The 11112-nt window shown below is 36.8% G+C and overlaps 1 protein-coding gene and 1 long non-coding RNA gene across 3 annotated transcripts; both read left to right on the forward strand.

Annotated features, from left to right (window-relative positions):
* The first annotated feature begins 2313 nt into the window (after window positions 1-2313).
* Window positions 2314-2947, forward strand: LOC116160567. Of its 2 annotated transcripts, none has more exons than XR_004143248.1 (3): window positions 2314-2371; window positions 2424-2801; window positions 2886-2947. It is a non-coding gene; the product is annotated as an uncharacterized LOC116160567 (long non-coding RNA). The 2 variants fall into 2 exon arrangements; XR_004143249.1 differs by having other exon boundaries at window positions 2370-2563; window positions 2614-2801.
* A 380-nt stretch (window positions 2948-3327) lies between these two features.
* Window positions 3328-4173, forward strand: LOC116159844. Its single transcript, XM_031472928.1, has 3 exons — window positions 3328-3563; window positions 3665-3848; window positions 3904-4173. Exons 1-3 carry the CDS (start codon window positions 3391-3393, stop codon window positions 4090-4092), a joined length of 546 nt encoding a protein of 181 aa, XP_031328788.1. The 5' UTR covers window positions 3328-3390; the 3' UTR covers window positions 4093-4173.
* Window positions 4174-11112: the final 6939 nt, after the last annotated feature.

The raw sequence follows: 11112 nt of genomic DNA on the forward strand, positions 1-11112 counted from the left end.
GGAATGGGAACATTGGAAGAAAACTTTTGAGAATTTTCTCAAAGCTCGACAAGCCTCATCTGCCTCTACTACAATGGGCCCTGATGCAACAAGTAATATTCAATTGCTTTCTGAAGCCGTCAAGCTACAGCTGCTGGTAAACTACATCTCGCCACGAGTATTTGCGTACGTATGTGACTGTGAAACTTACACTGATGCGCTTATTATTCTCGATGCTCTATACATCAAACCTCGAAATGTAATTTACGCCAGGCATGTGCTTGCCACGAGGCGTCAACAGTTTGGAGAATCTATTGACACTTACCTCCAGGCACTTAAACAATTGTCTAAGGAATGCCAATTCACTGCAGTGGATGCTGAGACAAATAAAAACGAGAATATACGAGGAGCATTTATCGCAGGAATTATTTCATCAGAGATCCGTCAGAGACTTTTGGAGAATCTGACATTATCCTTAGATCAAGCTTACACTCTAGCTCTGTCAATGGAAACAGCTGAAAGAAATTCTGCAATATTTAAAACTCAATCTTCTATCGTCAATGCAATTTCACCTAATCCGTCTTCTACTGTGGAAACAGTAGCTGTAATACCAAAATCTACGGAAACCAAAAATTATTCAAAACGTAAATGCTTTTTTTGTGGTGGCTCTGTCCACGCTCGGAAAAACTGTCCAGCAGTGGATGTTGAGTGCCATACCTGTGGAAAGAAAGGCCATTTTTCAACTGTTTGTCGCAGTAAAAACAGTGCTGCCTGTTTTCAAGAAAAATATGAAAACTACACTGCTTATATCACCGCTGCTGCACCTTCTTCGCTTCAAAAAGCTATGGTTACAGCATTCGTAAAAGGAGTTCGCGCTGACGCTCTTATCGATACAGGAAGCAGCATCAGTTTCATTAATGAAGGATTCGCGAATCTGCTTAATCTAAGAAAACAACATTGTAAACAAACTGTATCAATGGCTTCCTCATCTCTCAAGTCACAAGTGAAACATCTCACACGGCAAACTATTCGCATTGGAGAATGCTCATACAGAAATCTAGAACTTCTCATTGTAAAAGACCTATGTGCAGACATGATCATTGGTCATGATGTATTGCAAATGCACTCGAGTTTGGAACTTGCATTTGGAGGACCAAAACAAACACTCAACATTTGCTCTGTAGCCGAAGCAACCGTGCCCGCTGTACCATTATTTACTAACTTATCTACAGAATGCAAACCAATTGCAATAAGATCCCGCAAACACTCACATGAGGATGAACTATTCATAGCTGCTGAAGTAAAGAAACTGTTACGAGAAGGTATAATTGAAGAAAGCCAGTCTCCCTGGAGAGCACAAGTGTTGATCACTAATAACACGAACCATAAGAAAAGGATGGTTATTGACTATTTGCAAACTATAAATCGCTACACGCAACTAGATGCATATCCACTACCAAATATAGAAGAAGTTGTCACGAAAATCTCAAATTACACTGTATTCAGTACTATAGATCTGCAGAGTGCCTATCACCAAGTCCCAATTCTTTCTCAAGAAAACAAGTACACTGCATTCGAAGCTGCCAGAAATTTATACCAGTTTACTAGAGTTCCTTTTGGCGTAACCAACGGTGTATCTGCTTTTCAAAGAACAATTGATTGGGTGATTCGAAAAGAAGAATTATCAGGTACATTCGCATATATTGATGATATAACTGTTTGTGGAAAAACGCAAGAAGATCATGACTTGAACCTTGAAAAATTTATGCATGCAGTTAATAAATACGGGCTTACGCTAAACAAGGAGAAAAGTAAGTTCAATCTTAAATCAATTAAAATATTGGGTTACTCTATTGACAACCACATCATCAGACCTGACAACGACAGATTGAAACCTCTACTTGACTTACTTCCTCCAAATGATGTCGCTTCACTTCGTAGAACACTGGGAATGTTCGCCCATTACTCTAAATGGATTCCAAATTTCTCAGAGAAAATTCACCCCCTTGCTCACAGCCCACAATTCCATTGAACAATGATGCGCTAAACGCTTTCGAAAACTTGAAGTCTATGATTGCAAAGTCTACTGTTAATGCTATCGATAATATACTTTGTTTCACTGGTGCTGAACCTGACGTCATAAATGTGATTCTCTCTTCATTACATTTAAATCGATTGAGACAAAAAAATTACGTCATTAACGTAAGTCGTGACAATAAACCAATTATTGATCTGTCAATAATATCAATCCGTCAAACGATTTTCGTTATAGACAGATTTCCAGTGTTAAATGCCTTTTGATTAGGTAGTTTGTGTTAAAAGTGAAGTAAATATCATCAAAGTTGAAAACGCTTAGGCAAGTCCACAGTGCAGCAACGCCGTTAACAGACAAGTATTTTAAAAATTTTACATAAAGGTTCGATTCGCTCATATCATGAATTTAGGTCATTACCGTTACAATTAGGTAAATATGACGAACCGATACACAGAAGGTGAGCAAAGTTTGATTTTGAAGTTGATTCAGTACTTCCAAGGGGAAAAAGAAGCAGGAAAAACTTTAACACCCGTAAGCGCAGTATATGATGTAAGTGTTTCCTATGCGTTTGCTATAATCATATGCTTACTTAATCACAGAGGGTTTGTGCTGCCCTGGGTGTATCGTTGTGGACTGTAAAAAGAATTAGTACAAGAGGTGTTAAAAAAGATGACGATTAGGTACAAATCGCAAAAAAGTGTGGCTATTAGTTTATCTCACGGACCTCCGCTGCATGAAATACATGAACATGTAATAAGGACACGGATTTATGCAATGTATGCCACAGGTAAATAACATTCTTTATGTTCTAAGGGAAGATTTGCTTCAAATGAAGAGGTTCGCTAGAACACTAATTGAATTGATTTTATAGGTGAGAATGTTACACTCCGTTCTTTACACAGTAATCTTCAACGACTTGATGGCGTAGAAATATCTGCTACCTCTTTGGCCCGCAGTTTGAAGAAACTGAAATTCAAGTGGCGGAGATGCACCGTTTCTAATAGATTATTTTTAATGGAACAGCTCTATGTAGCTCAAAGAAGACTACAATTTTTGAGAGACTTTAAACACAACGAAACTTCACTCTTTCCATTACGACCTGTGGTTTTAGACGAAACCTGGATATACAGTAAAGGGTCTTTTAGAAGAAGCTGGCAAGATGGTACTCTCAAAACAGTTAGAAAAAAAGTGGTGAAGGGGTTCGGTATATAATACTCCATGCAGGATCAGAAGATGGATTTGTACCAAACGCAAGTCTAATTTTTAAATCTGGTAGCAAATCCGGAGACTATCATGACTCCATGAAGTGCCTTAACTTTGAGAAGTGGTTTGAACAACAATTGATCCCGAACTTGGATGAACCTTCTCTTATAATTATGGACAACGCTTCTTACCATTCAGGATTGGTAGAAAAAAGTCCAAATCAATGCTGGACAAAAATGTCACTTATAGAGTGGCTAACATCACGAGACATTACATTTGCACCAACAATGATGCAAGATCAGATCTGGGAAGTAGTGAAAAATCATATACCACCAAAACTATTTAGGTAGGCATCGCTGATAATTAAATGTTTGGTTGCAGTTAGGTAGACCTTTGGATAGGAAGCTGATTGTTATGGTTTTTTTCACTCCACGTTGATTTTTACAGATTGAACGAATTAGCATTACAACATGGTCATCGTGTTTTGAGACTTCCTCCATATCACTGCGAGTATAATCCAATCGAAATGGTATGGTCAGAATGCAAACGGCATTACGATGCAAGGATCGGTTCAATTCAGCCTTTCACACACAGTGCCGTTTTGTCTTTATGGAATGAGGCACTGCACAAAGTAACCTCTTTATATGCTGTTTTGTGAAACAGTACTTAATAACTTGAATGTTTAGGTTACACCGGAAAAATGGAAAAGATATTTTGATCATACAAGAGGCATTATAAACCAGGCCTGGGAACGGGAACAACATATTGATACATTATACATCTTACCGGTGATTGTCACCTTGGACGAATCTGATAGTGACGAAGATTATTATGATGATTATATTCATGAGGCAGAAGAGAATCAGCGTGTTTAAGAATATTATTTTGGGCCGTTTATACATATATACCTACTTGTGGTGTAGTGTCGTTTTTTTCTTTTGTACATACGATTTGAATATGAACATTTGAGAGTTTTTTCAGGAATAAATATCTTCACTGCCTGTTTTCTCTCACAATTGCGTTTTTTTTAAATAAATCGGATCAGTAGATATTCAAGATCCTTATGCGAATATCTCGAGTGTGTGGCAAAAGAACAGAAACTGTATGTATGCGTTGTTATTTCAATGAGCCAGTGGTATAATGACTACGCTTTATCTCAAATTTGTAAGATATATAAATGCGAAAGGCTTACCGATAAACCATGGCCTATTCTACTTCTGCAAATGGCTAGTTAAGGGTCATTAAAATTCGCGCAACTTAACGCGTATTCTTCACATTGGTAGCATGCTTAATTTCACATCAACATTAGGTAAACGAAATATTAATTTACGAACTGCCTAAACAAACTTTAAGTTACAAATGTTCCTATGCGTTTTCTGTAACCATCATACACTTCATCTCAAAGAGTTTCTGATGCTCTGGCAGTATCCATTTCGACTGTCGTCGGTGCAAAGAATCGGTTACATGAGGTGATTACAAACGGTGGAAAAAGTTTAATCTCGAGTTTAATTCATACCAACGGAGTTCCTCTACATTAAATACATGACCATTTAGCCATTATAAAACCTGGGGACAGGAAAAAACCTATCAGGACCAGATGCCTTACAAGTGATTGTCAACTTGGACGGTCTGATAATAATGAACGATAGTGACACCTTAATAAATAAGTTGAAACGTCAATGTGACAATATGTAAACCAACTACTAATTTACGACCTGCCTTAATTTTGCTATGACGTCAGATAGTGTGACGAAAGGTTCAGCACCCTTGAAACAAAGTTTAACATCTCATTCACAGTTGAAACAGATGCCTCGAACCATTCAATTGCCGCTACGCTTTCACAAAACTCGAGACCAGTGGCTTTCTATTCTAGAACTTTGCACAATTGTGAACAAAATCATTCGGCTATTGAGAAGGAGGCCTACGCCATTGTTGAGTCGTTGAAGAAATGGCGGCACTTCTTAATTGGAAAACCTTTCAAATTAATCACAGATCAGAGATCTGTAAGCTTTATGTTTAACTCTAAATTACCTAGTAAAATAAAGAACGAGAAAATTCAAAGATGGCGTTTGGAACTATCTCCGTTCAATTACGATATCATCTACAGACCTGGACGAGAAAACCACGTTGCTGACGCTTTGTCAAGAATCTCTGCTAGTATGAATTCACAATCAAGAAATCTGAAATTGAAGGAACTGCACGATCATTTATGTCACCCTGGTATAACGAGAATGCACCATTGGCTCAAAAATAAGAATTTACCATATACAATTGAAGAAATCCGAGTTATGACAAACAACTGCCGCACTTGTGCAGAAATAAAACCCAAATATTATAGGCATTCAGATCCACTACCAGAACTAATTAAAGCAACGTCACCTTTTGAGCGAATCAGCATCGATTTTAAAGGTCCTGTTCCCACGAATACCAAGAATAGATTCATACTTACAGTCATTGATGAATACTCTCGTTTTCCATTTGCTTTTCCATGCTCCGATGTAAGCGCAAAGACTGTAATTACTCATCTAAATTCACTTTTCATGTTGTTTGGTATGCCGAGCTATGTACGCTCAGATCGAGGTGCATCGTTTATGTCTAGTGAAGTAAAGCAGTACTTGCACTCACGAGGTATTGCCACGAGTCGTACTACCGCTTACAATCCTCAAGGAAATGGTCAAGTTGAAAAACTTAATTCAACATTATGGAAAGCAATTCAACTAGCTCTGAAGACTCACAATTTACCAATTGAACAATGGGAAAAAGTTCTATCATTCGCTCTACATTCCATTCGTTCTCTTTTATGTACTACGATTAACTGCACAGTGCACACCACATGAAAGGATGTTTCGACACAATAGAAGATCTCCTAATGGAACTTCTATGCCTACATGGCTGACAGAGGCAGAACAAGTATTATTGCGTCGTTGTGACCGAAGTAGTAAATACCAGCCTCTCGTTGAAGAGGTAGACTTGTTGGAGTCAAACGCTGACTATTCCTTTGTTCGCCTCCGAGATGGACGTGAAACTACTGTATCCAATAGACACCTGGCTTCCATTGGAGGACAAGGAGAGATAATAGCCTCTAGACCAGAACCTGAAGTTGTTGTCCAACAACCTCACCCGCCAACAATAAATCAAGATATCAATCTAGAGCTTCAAGATTCAAATGTGCAACTTCAGCCTGTTGTGGATCTAGAATCCGAAACATTAAGACGATCAGCTAGAACTAGAAGACCACCACTATATCTCAGAGACTATAGTTCTAGTTGAAATTTATTATTGTTATGGTGGAAATTTTGAAAGCCACGATGAATGATATGATTTAGACGTTGTATCGTTTGTTATTTTTGTATGTCAATTTGTCACTCATTTACTATAATGTATAATTTTAAATGGAATAAAGCCTAGCTTTATAAAAGGTTAAAATTAGTATTATAACAATTGTATCGCTTCTGATTTTCCCTATTAAGGTACTTAGACGACCACAAACTTGCGGTTGCTTAGATACGAAGAGTCGAAACTGTCTGCCTAATGTGCTAATTTCGAATGCACTTCTCTTCCGCGATGTCCAGTTTTGGTGCAAATTGTTTCGCGAATACTAAAACCGCTGTGAATAGGTATTTATTCTAGAAATAACCATGCCGAATATCCCGTGTGCTTAAAAATGCCTGATTAAATTTTGTGATTTTTCGTAAAATTGTTTTGCTACGAAGAAATACTTCAAGTCAATTTTTCACTTATAATTGCACAAGAGGTTTGTATTTTACCGAGTAAATTTGGGTTGTTTAGGTAATGAAAATCTGTTGCCTAGCAATTAGACGAGAAAAACTGTCAACTAATAAAAATGCGACACCGCAGGTGGAGCATTTTTAGGTTGACAGTTTTTCGAGTTCAATTGCTAAAAGGATACAGATTTGAGTTGCAACAACCCAAATTTACTCGGTTTAAATACAAACCTCGAGTGTAATTCGGCAGGACAATTTAACGAACAAGAAATTCACGAAACTAGTCAAGTATTGACAGACGTCAAACTAGTCATATGGGAAAGGATAATGCGATAATTGGTTCGAAAATGAATAGTGAAAAAACCACTAGTGCATTTGTCGCTGGAAAAGATGCAGGTAACTTTTGCCGCTGTCAAAGTGACAATTGCACTGCGGCTTATGCGATTTTTTATACATGAGTTGAATTGTCACCCAAAATTTTAGGATATTACTGCTGATTCAAATGCTCATGAGTCACGAGTCATGGATAGGGACGAAGGTATAAGCACCAATCTCTATGTACCATCGAGATTATTGAGGTCCAAGGCGAGTGCTTCCTACAAATCATTTTTGGAAGGAACATCTTTCTTAATATTTGCCTCAAACAGCCGCCTTTTTTTCTGCAGAAAAGCAGATATTCCTGATATTGCACGCGAGTTGTTTTATCTTGAATTAAAAAATGAAAGTCCGAAAAGAACAAGTTAATAAAATAAAATAAACTCATAAAACATATCAAACGAGATAAGAGTAGGTAAGCGTGAAGAATAATAGTAACGATAACTAAAAAATATAAAAATTTACAAATAATTTTAGGCGAATTCAACTATTTCGGCTCCAAATTGCAGCTATGTACTATGTCGTGGAGAACAGCAGTTAGTTAATTTATTCAGGGCTGCTGCAATTTCTTGGAGTTCTTTCAAAAAGAAAATGTTTTTCGAACTATTTGTGCGTATTTTCGGAATATACGGACAAGAAACGGCTACATCATGCGGTATGGCGTAGCAAAACCGTAGCCACGCCCTTACTTGTTAACTCGCTTCTAGCAAAGTGACACCAGAATTGCAAACGAACAAAACGACTTAACAATTTGTTAAACGCGACTTAACAAATTCGTTAAACGTAGCAAATTTGCAAAAATAACAATGCCACGAGAATAAGACTGATTGAGTTCGTTCTTTTTGTATTCGGTAGCGCCGGTAGCTAATAAGTGTGGCACCTCAATCAAGAAAAATCGTGACGGTTAATGTGCGACTGCGTATAGTCTGTGCAATGTCAACTTTCTTATTATATAGGTATATTTTTGAATTTTTAACCACAGATTCTTGTATTGAAGGCAAACATATCTGTTACCTAGTCCGTTACATGGCCTTTCGGGAAGTACTGATCAATTCATGGAAAATGCGCTAAAGTTACATGCTCCGTTTTAGATTTAAAAAAAAAAAAGCGCTAAAAACTCTTCCCAACCGTATTTCACTTAGTCTGTATAGTTATACCTAGCTATAAGTGTAAAACCCTCTGATACCCTTGCATTTTGAACGCTAATACTCCTTTTTATTGCGGTTGACCTAGGGTCGTAGGGAATTATTATCAATTATAATCATATTTGGTTAATTAGAATGAGCTAACAATGATTACTAAGTTGAGGCATTGTGTAGTCGGTAAAAATTGCTTTTTTTATTATACCTGAATCACAATCTCCATTTAAACACTCAAATGCGTGCGAAAAAGGGCCTTTAAAACACACGTGCTTTAAAGTTGCTAAGTAACGATACTTCAAGTATGACTTTTGAAACTGTCATTTGGATGAAATAAAAAATCCTCTTAGGTCGCTTTCTGTAAATGCAGAACATTTCTTTGGCTTTTGTACCTATCCTTTGGTTGAAGCTTTCACAAACGCGCGTAATTTAGGGTATGCTTCCAAATCTGTTCCACCTTTTAATCGCAGCATTGCTTTAAAGTTTTTAATGAATGCACCAAAATATAGAAGATTTAAATACCTTTGACATTTCCTTCATATATGCCAGCATTATGGATGCATTTAAGACTGTATTCGTAAGTAACTTCCTATTCATCCATGGAAAACAACTTTTCATATTCTTTATAATAGGCTTTACTGGAGTTGGATTTTACACCTACCAACGTTTGTTTAGATTTTCCAACAATCGATTTAATGGACGGTGTATTATCTTTTTCAACGGAAATCGTTTAATTCACAAAGACGATGATTTTTTAAGCAAACGTCAAGTGACATTTCCATGGCAATCGTGAAATTACGAACACCCAGCCCACTTAATTAGACATGTGTATTTGAGTATAACGTCAATATGACTTCATTGTATTTCCTATTTTTAAATTATACTGCAGGTATAATAAAAAATACTATAAGATACACGTGTATAATTGGTCTTTAAAGCACTTGCAGCGTTAAAGGCACTCCGCTTTGCGTCGTGCCCTTAAACTCGTTGCGCGTGCTTTAAAGACTTGATTATACACTTGTATCTTAATATACTATTTTTTTCACTACTAGCGTCTGATGACATGATTATTAACCTTTTTTCCATTTGTAAAGTAGGTTTTCTCGGCATTTGTTCAAAGTGGTTAATAATTTTTTATTATTAACTAGTAGTCAATAATGAGAACTGTCACGCTGTCACTTTTAGAAAACACAACCCGAAATTTCACTCAATGAACGTTTAGACAAGTTCTCTAAAACGAATAATTGCCACCATTCGCAATTTCCAGAGAAATTACATACCTAAAATTATCACATTTTGAAAAATTCGAACGAAATTACTCTTTGAAAAATCTCAATGACAGAACAAAATACGGCCTGTTTGACTTGTACTTCCACGTACTTGATTGTCATGTTAAATTAAGAAACAAACAATTCTGTCCAACCGTTCACTTTCTTATCAATATAATATGTTAATTTAGAGTATTTCAAGTGCTAGTAGTGAAAAAAATAGTATATATACCACGGTAGAGAAGTCTATTATTGCCTTCGCACCTTACACCCCTCGGCGCAAACGCCTCGAGATGTAATCTTGGTGCTCAGGCAATAATAGTGGACTTCTCTACCTTGATATATAATGTACTATTATTATACCTGCATCAGAATCGCTGTTTAAAACACGCCTGAGCGTGCGTAAAAAGGTGATTAAAACACGCCGAGCTTTAAAGGTTGCTAAGCAACATTACTTCAAATATGACATATGAAACTATATTTGTAATGTGGGATTGAAATAAAATATCCCCTCGGATAGCTTTTTGCAAATGAAAAAGGTATCTTTGGCTCGTATCCTTTGTGGGAAGCTTCACAAACGCAAGTTTTGAATGAATGCACCGAAGGGTAGAAGATTTAAATGCCTACCTTTGATATTTCCTTCATATATGACAGCATGAACGACGCATTTAAGACCTTGTTTGGAAGATGCTTCCTATTATTCCACGCCATTTTCATATATTCTTTATAATAGGCTTTTGCATTTGGATGTTACAGGTTCTTCTGCTGCAGGAATAAGTCCCTGAATAGACGGTGTATTGTCTTCTTCAACCGAAGTCATTTTATTTACAAAGACGGTGATTTTTAATACGCGAACGTCAAGTGACATTTCCATGGCAATCATGGAATGACAAATAATCAGCCCACTTAATTAGAAATGTATTCTAGTATAACGTCAATATGATTTCATTGTATTTCCCTTATTTTTAAATTATATTGCAGATATAATAAAAAAATACTATAAGAAACGCGTGTATAATTGGTCTTTAAAGCACTTGCAACGTTGCGCGTGCTTTAAAGACTTGATTATACACTTGTTTCTTAATATACTATTAACGGAACGACCACTACAGTACTTAGTATACTTCTCGATTTTGAAAGAACATAATCACATCTTACCTTACGGCTCTATTAACAGCAGACGACGTGTGTACTGTGCAATGTGCATTATTTAGCAAACATTGGCAGCAGACATTGAATAATAAAGATTTATTATTCAATGCAGCAGAATAGTAGAAAGGAGAGGATTTCGCAACACGCAAAGTGAAATGCTCGCCACTCTCATGGGAGCTTAGAAAATTAAGAAATAATCAGATTGCGGTTACAGGCGTTTATCCACCTTTTATTCC

Source organism: Photinus pyralis, unplaced genomic scaffold, assembly GCF_008802855.1.
Source record: "Photinus pyralis isolate 1611_PpyrPB1 unplaced genomic scaffold, Ppyr1.3 Ppyr1.4_LG1, whole genome shotgun sequence".
NCBI lineage: Eukaryota > Metazoa > Arthropoda > Insecta > Coleoptera > Lampyridae > Photinus > Photinus pyralis.